Genomic DNA, 8,880 nt, shown 5'->3' on the forward strand with positions numbered 1-8,880 from the left:
CTGTGAAGATTTTGGTTTAGAGGCTTTAACTGGTGATTTTTTTTACTGTAGATGTAGTTGTTTTACCTATTTTCAGTCGTAAGTACACTGCTACTAGAGCTGCACGATCACTGCCAAAATGATAATCATGATTATTTTGATCAATGCTGAGATCAGGATTATTTATCCCGATTATTCATTGATTTTAGGGACAAAATATTTTTAGCGCACTTTCATATTTAAATAAATATAGCGTTGCTTTCACTTCCATGCTGTGCTACAGTCCTGCTAATGTACAAATCTTTGCATCAAAATAAGACTGGTCCTTACTCACAATTAGAGGTGGGCAATAAAACTATCTCGAAACAGGATCACAATAAAATGTGTGTGGATGACAATAATAAACTATAGTCATTTTTACTCGATCTACAAGCCCATTTTTCACTGCAAAGTTTGTGCTGAGGTGACTGAGCCAAGGTGAGGGGGAATTGAAAGTAGCATGGACATAACAGAGGGACAGGAAAATGAGTGGAAGTGAGGAGCAAAGTGGCGGTGAAGCTAAAGAAGAGCAGGTGTTATCCTCAAAAACACAAAATTGTGGATAAAAAAAAGGTTAAACAACGTCAATAATTTGGAAGTGGTTTGGCTACTTGAAAGGTGACGACATATGGACAAAGAAAATATGTTGTCGGTTGGCACCAACCTGGACGGGAAACTTTTCACCTGAAATGGCAGCAACCCAGCGACTACACTGAGAGCATGAAAATTCGGGCCAAAACTGTCCACCAGCTAAGTGTTCAATGGCCTGGCACTTCTGCTGCTGCGGGCAGCGCTAACGGGGCTGCACCAAAACAGCAATCAATAGCGTCCTCTTTTGCCGCCGTTACCCCAAAGACATAATGAGCAACGTGGACACAGTCGGGTTCAAGAAATTCATTAAAGTGCAAGACTGCAGGTACGAGCTTCCAGGCAGGAAATATTTTTCTCAAACTGCTCCGCCCCAGCTTTACGACGAGTGCCGTGGGAAGCTAGAAAATCATTTGGTTTCTTCAGGTGTCAGACATTATCCAGATCCTTTTCAAACTCGCAGCATTATCAAATTATATATTGTGATAAATAACAATATCGATCAATACGGGGAAAATGATCGTGATAATATTTTTTGCCATATCGCCCTGCCCTATTCACGATGCATCTCCTAGAAACAAAATATCAATAAAAAAGTACCAAAACATTTTACCCAAAATTTAATTTTAAAAAGAACAAAGCACTGCACTTATTTCCATCACATTGTGCTACATTCTTGATAATTAAGAAATCATCAAATTAAGACTTAAACTAAGGTTCTTCTTTGCATTTTTACAGTGGTCATGGTACCGTGACACACTGCAGTGAGTTCACACTGGGCAAAGACGGGGAGTAACGGTAACAGTACAGTGACATTATGAATGGTATTCCTCAGGGAAACATGTAATCCTGGTTGCTGATATTATCATTTTTTTCCAAATTCTGGATCATACTGCTGCTGGAACATGTTCAGTTGTGAAGATTTTGATCTAGAACCTTTTTGTTTATTTTCCACGGTAGAAAGTACCACTATACTCTGTTAGTCATTCCCTGGCTACAAGTACACTGCTACGTGTAGCTGCATGCTTACATCTGGGAAACAGTCTCAGAGCTTGCTGCTTGGTTTCTCGTAGAAAACCCGAAATACAAGTTTGACCCTGAAAATGAGCCTAATAGATCCCTTTGAATGAGCAGTAGTGAGAGCATTGTTTTCAGCTGTGTGGAGCCACTGAAGCATGAAATACACCTTCTTTTCCGATGGGCTTGATGTGATTTGAGGACAAAAACCTCAGTGCAGAACTGTAATGGTGGCATATATTATGACTCTTGGGCCGGCAGTCCCTCAGTCCATAGGGACCTGGCTGTCCCCACAGGGACCAAGTGACATCTCTTCTTTTAATGCATGTATAGGTCCTTTTTGTGCATGTGTGTGTATTTCAGGCCTGTGTGTATATGACAACAGAGTGAGAAAAAAATTGAATTTCCCCTCTGGCATTAAATAAGTGTATGTTCTTCTTCCTAAGACATATGGCAGGCCCCAAATCCATACTAAATACTAATTCTTCACGGCACTTAGTACTTGTCAGAGTTCACTGTTCTAGCAGTTAGAATACAAAAAAATCTTTCACTTAACAAGTTTTATGCCAAGAGGAAGGTCTACACATGACATCAGATGTCATTTAAAGGAGCTATATGTAAGAAATCTAAAGCAAATAGTCATAAAATCCTCCTAATATGTCACAGAGACTAAGGAATAATGTTCATATAACATACTGATCTCACTGACAACAATAGTACAGCCAGAATATTCGCATTTTAAAAAAAAATTTAGGGTCTGCAAATCATGTTTATGTTTTGAATTTGTGTTTTGGCCTGTTGCGCCATCCACCGCCGTCTACCAGTCACGCAGTCAGTAGTCTCAGCATCAGTTACAGTTACGACTGAGCTACAATGGCTGATGGTGCGACTAAACCCAAACGACCTCGTTATGATTCCCAAAAACACCAAGACAAAACTCGAGGCAAAGCGAGGGTCTATATAGGAGATGCTTTTGAACGGTGGAGACGGTTTAAAATGGAGAAGAATTTGAAATCGGATGTCGAAGTGGCTACTCTTCTCCTCAACAGGTAAGATTTAGCCAAAGTTGGCTAACTAGCATCATAGCTAGACGGGGATGGACATTTCGAATGCTTTCAACTGTTATTTATTTTCGCTCATACATTGTAGCCCATGTGCAGGTGCATCATCGACCCGACTGATTATTTTGAGAAACAAACGTTAGCAGCACAGCAAGCAGCATTAGCAGTGTCCCGGTACATAGCAATAGCATGTTAGCTCCTCCTCAGCTGTATCCCGGCAGCAGCGTTAGCAGCAGAGAAGCCGGACTTGCTCGAACGGTCCGCTGGAAAACCGAACATCAAGGACGTGGTGACGCGGCCCTGCCACGGCAGCCGCCCATGGGCAAACAAATCAGTCTCCAGCATGCCACTGTCCAGCAACCTCGAATCTGTAGAGGAGGGGGGGCGGACACGACTCGCGGCAGTATTTTGAATTTGAGTGCAGCCACATTCTTACATACAGCGCCTTTAAATGATGACTTTGTAATGTGACAAAATAAAGTCAGACTAAATGGCATGCATACTAAAGGTCTACAGATATCACACACTTAAATTTAATACTTTAAAGACTTTTTAAAGACATTTTTTAAGCAAATTTAAAACGGATTTGTGGACAAATCATCTTTTTGTTATTCAGGCATGGCAAATCACGGTAAGAATTATGCAGAGGTTGGTTTATTGTAGGAGTGTTGTTATCAGAGGGAGTTCAGTTAAATCTATATTTCTCCAACAGGTAAGTACAAATAGCAAGTAGAAAGTAGAAAGACAGTATCAGGTTTGGTGGTAGGTTTTAAAATTTGTAACATCGCAAGTGTGGACATTCACACAGAAGAGCTCGACTCATTTTGACGAGGAAAAATTAAAAGATACATAAATGAAATTAGATAGAATGTTTGTGGTAATAAGACTATTTAATAACTTTAAAGGCCTCATATTTATACAATTGAATTTAAGTCATTTTAAGAACCTGCAGACATCTTGTAAACATGGTCTTTTTTTTAATAGACATCAAAATGTTCGTCCAAAGATTTACAAGACTCTTTTCCACTTTGTTCAGCTGACTTAACACCACCATCAACTCCTCCATTTCTTATGCGCATTGCATTGTGGGAGTGTGCATCAGTCTGCCTGTTTTGAGAATACTTCAATTTTAAGTTGCCCCGTGTGAACACACCAACATGTTTAGAATTAGGACCGAACTCCGCCATGCACAATACAGAGAGCAGAAGAGAATTGTAAACGCTCGCCATGTAAAGACAGAAATGACATGCCGTCGTGTAAACAATATAAGTCATCACGTGCGCCGCATAATCGTGATTTCAATTTTGACCAAAATAGTCGTGATTATGATTTTTTCCATAATCGAGCAGCCCTAAAACACACTTTGATGTGCATGATGGGTCAGTGGAGATCCCCTTTGAAAATTATTTTGGCCGCAAACCTTGAGGCTTTTTTTCTTTTCTATGCACATACAAAAGAGAGTAAGCGACTATCAGTTAACCCCCTGGCAGTGAATGAATCACTCCTTCACGACTTAAACAATAACATATGGCTCAAAGAGTCGCAAAATACACAGAGCTTATCTAGTCTCCTCCTCTGTTCCAGTTTGTCTTTGGTGAGTTGAAAAGTGCTGATTTGAAACAACTGAGATTGAAGATAAAGTCTGTGTATCCTGCAGACAAACTGTGGTAATCAATAGGGGAAAACTGTACAGTAATGTACTCCAAATCAAAGGACATGCACAGATACTGATTACTTAGAAACTGAGTGAACTTTTTTTTTTAGCAGTCTAACAAATTTACTACTTCTTCTTTTTTCCACTTATTCTCATTGTGTATGTGTTTTTTGTTTTATTTTAGCACAAAACTGAATTAAATACATTTATGTATAAAAAAGAGGCTTCATTGTAGTTTGGTTTGTGCATTCTGGAGGTCTGGAGGGTTGTAAACTGATATCCAGATGTTGGTTTGTGCAAAGGAGTACAACGGTTGGAACAGGGAAAACAAAAATGGGCGGAGGATTTAGAGGGGACATTTGTTTGGACAAACGGGAAGCAGAATTCTTATGTCAGGAGAATGCACGGTTACACATTCACTGACATTTCAACCAGCAGCTCAGCAGGACTGTTCACTGAAAACCACGAACGCTGGATTCTTCTTGATCAGAGGGAGAAGTCACAGAGTGTGACGCTGCAGACGCTTAAGGTGAGGAGCTGCTTTATTGACTGTGTGTTGCTGCGTGTGCGCTTAGTTTGATCTTATTATGGACAATGTGGCTTTTATCTTAAGATTGTTCAGAGAAATTCCAGCTTGCTACAGTTAATCTTTCTACATAAACAGACCTGCAGAACAGCCTGTTCTTTATAGAAGACTTGGCATCTTTGCTGTTCAGACTATCGGAAATCTCGTGCATACAGATGTAAAGCCACATTTACTATCTGACATTCAAACTTGACCTGATTCAAGTAGAGCATCTATGCTGTGGTTTTGCTATATCCTGTGTACTGCATTTCAAAGTCGTGTGTGGTTGTGCCCTACATTACAGTTTAAGATGAAAGATTATTTGCAGACAAAATTTTCAGACCAGATGAATCATGGATTTCACTCGGGACACTGCAGTGTTTATCATGCAACCTCTGTGGGCTTTAATTTCAGTGTGTTTATTTTAACATTTTAGATTTTAACATGCTGTGCACCCTGTCAAGACTTTGCAACGTGATTTCATGCTTGTGCAGTACAGGGCACTGATGTGTGACACTGTCATGTACAGTGTGCACCAGGACTTTGACTAATTGTCGCTAAACATTACTTAACAGTTCCAGGAAAAATAACTGATTGAGAGACTGCACACAGAGCAAACTGTAGCAAATGGTTAAAGGTAGAAAAAAAAGTGTGGCAGGAGGCTGAACAGAAGTACACCAAGCACTAAGGTCACACAAGTGTTGCAGATGTAACATAGTTGGAAAACAGATGGGAAAGGAGTGGTGGGCGAGTATCAGCTTGTTGATGTTGAAGGGCAACTTCTACATAACCTTTAAAAACATCTGAAATAGACTCTAATTAAAAAAAAGTATAGCCTATGCATGTGGCCTACGACGTTGTAAGCATTTATAGCATTTGTATGGTGCTGTGTTTGTGCCACTCTGCAGTTACACCTCCAAAACAATCATCGTGGTGGGGTTTAATACAGCTTAGTAGAGACAATTTCAAAATCAAGTACACAAATTGGCCTCACTAAATCTCGCAGCATTCACAGACGAAGCATTAGTCTTTCTCTGGACACTTTTTCCCCACAAGCCTATGGCATTTTACACTGTATAAATTAGCCTAGCAGCTATCAGACTTTTCCTCTACTCATATGAAGTCAGGGACAACAGCAACATTTAACAAAAGGTAACATTACAAAATTCAGCTCCATTACAACTCACAAGGTTCACTGACAAAACAACTCTAAAGGCAACAACATCTAAAGGCCCATTTATGTTCCCTTTACGTACGAAAATGTATACGTCCGTTTCAAACGATGTTACCGTCACTGCCCACATACTTCCATGCGCCCTTTACGTTGGCATGGATGTTAACCAATATGTCCACCAGGAGGCAGCCCGGCGTCAAAAGTTTATGACAACAACAAACTCAAAAACAAACATGGCGACTGTAACATGCGACTGCAACATGTAGTTAGTTACATTTCTGGGGAGGTGCACATCAGGTTACAGCGTAGGTACGGCATTGATTCGACGCAGAAGTATAAATCCTGTTTTACATTATGATGCGTTCAAGCTCTACCAAGTAAAGGCAAGTATTGAGTGAAGGTCAATATTGATGTTCTCATGATGTGTTCAAAGTAATCTTGTAAAATGAAGTGTTTGTCGACAAACTTGAATGAATACAGTAGAAATTTTTTGATGTTTTCACAGCAATATCAGGGTTTCCCCACACATTCATTTATTTGTGGCGGGCCACCACAATTTTAAATTTAAATTTTGATTTTAAAATATATGCTTCCTTGCCTTGGACAATTCGTGGACTGTAAAAATGAGATGATTTACTCTCATCTTGGTAAAAGTACTCTCAACAACTCACAAAATTTTCCCCTTACCTTAAAAAAAAGAGCAAAAATAAGAAAACATTGGTGGATCACAGAAATCAATGGGTAATGAGAAAATAAGAACAAATTGTGAATACAATGAAATATAAAAGCAAACTTGTTCCCATATCACTTCCTGCAAATGTGGTGTTGGTTTTTTTGTTTTTTTTTTCAGATTAAGCACTGCATGAACTGCAAATATTTGTGGAGTAAAGCTCTGCGTCTCTTTTACAGCCATGAGGTCACATCCAGCCCTGGTGTTCGCCCTGCTGTTTTCAGCTACTCTGTTCTCCAGTTGTGATGGTGGGAAAGTGCTGGTTTTCCCTATAGATGGAAGTCACTGGCTTAACATGAAAATCCTGGTGGAGGCGCTTCATTCTCAGGGCCATCAAATAACAGTACTGCGCACCTCTACCAGTTGGTATGTTTCAGAATTCTCACCCCATTACACCTCCATCACCATCCCCCAGGAACAGTCCCAGAACTTGGAAAGCCAGGAGTTTATGACCTCTTTCTTAAAGAGGTCAATAGAAATCCGTCGGCATAAAGACACACTGTGGGCATATCTGGAGTTTTATAGGAATCTTTTCAACATGATAGGGGAGAACCAGCACACTGTGGCAAAACTGGTCGTCAGCATCTTTGAGAATAAGACACTGATTAAGGAGCTACGGGAAACTGGATATGATCTTCTCTTGACTGACCCTGCATTTCCGGGGGGAGTGCTGGTGGCACATTATCTCCAGCTTCCCATGGTTTTCAATGTGCGCTGGCTTTTAAACGGGGAGGCCCACTTTGCCATCGCTCCGTCTCCTCTGTCCTACGTCCCCCAGTTGTTCTCTGACTTCTCTGACAAGATGAACTTTTTCCAAAGAGTCAATAATGTAATCCGTCATTACATACTGGTTTACATGTATTACTATGTCTCAAATCCGCCTTACCAGGCTGTGTGTGATCATTATTTTGGACCTGATGTCAGCAGCATGTCTCTCATACAGGGAGCTGAACTTTGGCTAATGCGGATTGACTTTACATTTGAGTTCCCTCGCCCCACCATGCCCAATGTCGTCTACATCGGAGGCTTTCAGGGTAAGCCTTCCAAGCCTCTTCCATCAGATTTAGAGGATTTTGTGCAGAGTTCTGGAGAACATGGGGTGGTCATCATGACTCTGGGGACCCTGCTGAGTGACCTCGGCCCTGAGATATCGGAGATCATTGCTTCAGCATTTGCTAACCTCCCTCATAAGGTCATATGGAGGCACAAGGGGAAAAGACCTGTCACTCTGGGAAACAACACCATGCTGGTTGAATGGCTGCCTCAAAACGATCTACTCGGTCACCCTAAAACCAAGGTTTTTGTCACACATGGGGGTACTAACGGAATTTACGAAGCCATCTACCATGGTGTCCCAGTTCTGGGCATTCCTCTCATCTTTGACCAGTTCGACAACATAGTGCGTCTGAAGTCCCGGGGAGTAGCTGAGTTTGTTGAAGTGACCACCTTGGATGTTGAGTCTCTGACAAGTGCTCTTAAGAATATTCTCGACCCAGAAAAGCCATACAAACAGAACATGCTCAAACTGTCACAGCTCCATCGAGACAAACCAATGAAACCCCTTGATAGTGCCATTTTCTGGATTGAGTACGTCATGAGGCACAAGGGCGCAGCACATCTGCGCACTGAGTCGTATAAGTTGCCATGGTATGCCTATCACTGTCTCGATGTGATGGCAGTCTTTGTAGCATTTGGTTTGCTTATCATCACATTAGTTTGGGTTTCCTGTAGGTGTCTCATTAGATGTCTGATAAGAAACAAAAAGTCCACATCCAAAACAAAGAATGAATAGATGACCAATTAATGATGCAAGCTGAAGGCTGTTGATGAGATCTGTAATTTATAGTGGTACAGAAAAAAAGGAATGATAACAGGAATCACATACAGAAACTACATGATTATATTAGTGGGAAAGTGTTCGAAATTCTATAATAGCTTTAAATGTTTGAATTACTAGCACTATTTTCTGCTGAACTGCCTTTTTGCAAAAAACAACCAATTAGCAGGAATGGTTTTACGATCTTTGCAAATTTCCTACACTGTATGGTGATTAAAGAGAATCATAAATTACTT

General features: G+C 40.7%; 1 protein-coding gene across 1 annotated transcript; it reads left to right on the forward strand.

Annotated features, from left to right (window-relative positions):
* The first annotated feature begins 4,721 nt into the window (after positions 1 to 4,721).
* LOC125891840 (UDP-glucuronosyltransferase 2B17-like) lies at positions 4,722 to 8,877 on the forward strand. The gene is made up of 2 exons (XM_049581392.1): positions 4,722 to 4,867; positions 6,987 to 8,877. The coding sequence occupies exon 2, from the start codon at positions 6,989 to 6,991 to the stop codon at positions 8,597 to 8,599; it is 1,611 nt and encodes a 536-aa protein (XP_049437349.1). The 5' UTR covers positions 4,722 to 4,867; positions 6,987 to 6,988; the 3' UTR covers positions 8,600 to 8,877.
* The last annotated feature ends 3 nt before the right edge of the window (positions 8,878 to 8,880 follow it).

The sequence above is a fragment of the Epinephelus fuscoguttatus genome, linkage group LG7, assembly GCF_011397635.1.
Source record: "Epinephelus fuscoguttatus linkage group LG7, E.fuscoguttatus.final_Chr_v1".
Taxonomy (NCBI): Eukaryota; Metazoa; Chordata; class Actinopteri; order Perciformes; family Serranidae; genus Epinephelus; species Epinephelus fuscoguttatus.

What these genes read in the sequence shown, in the direction of transcription:
- LOC125891840 (XM_049581392.1), top strand. Translation starts at nt 6,989, where the DNA reads ATGAGGTCACATCCAGCCCTGGTGTTCGCCCTGCTGTTTTCAGCTACT.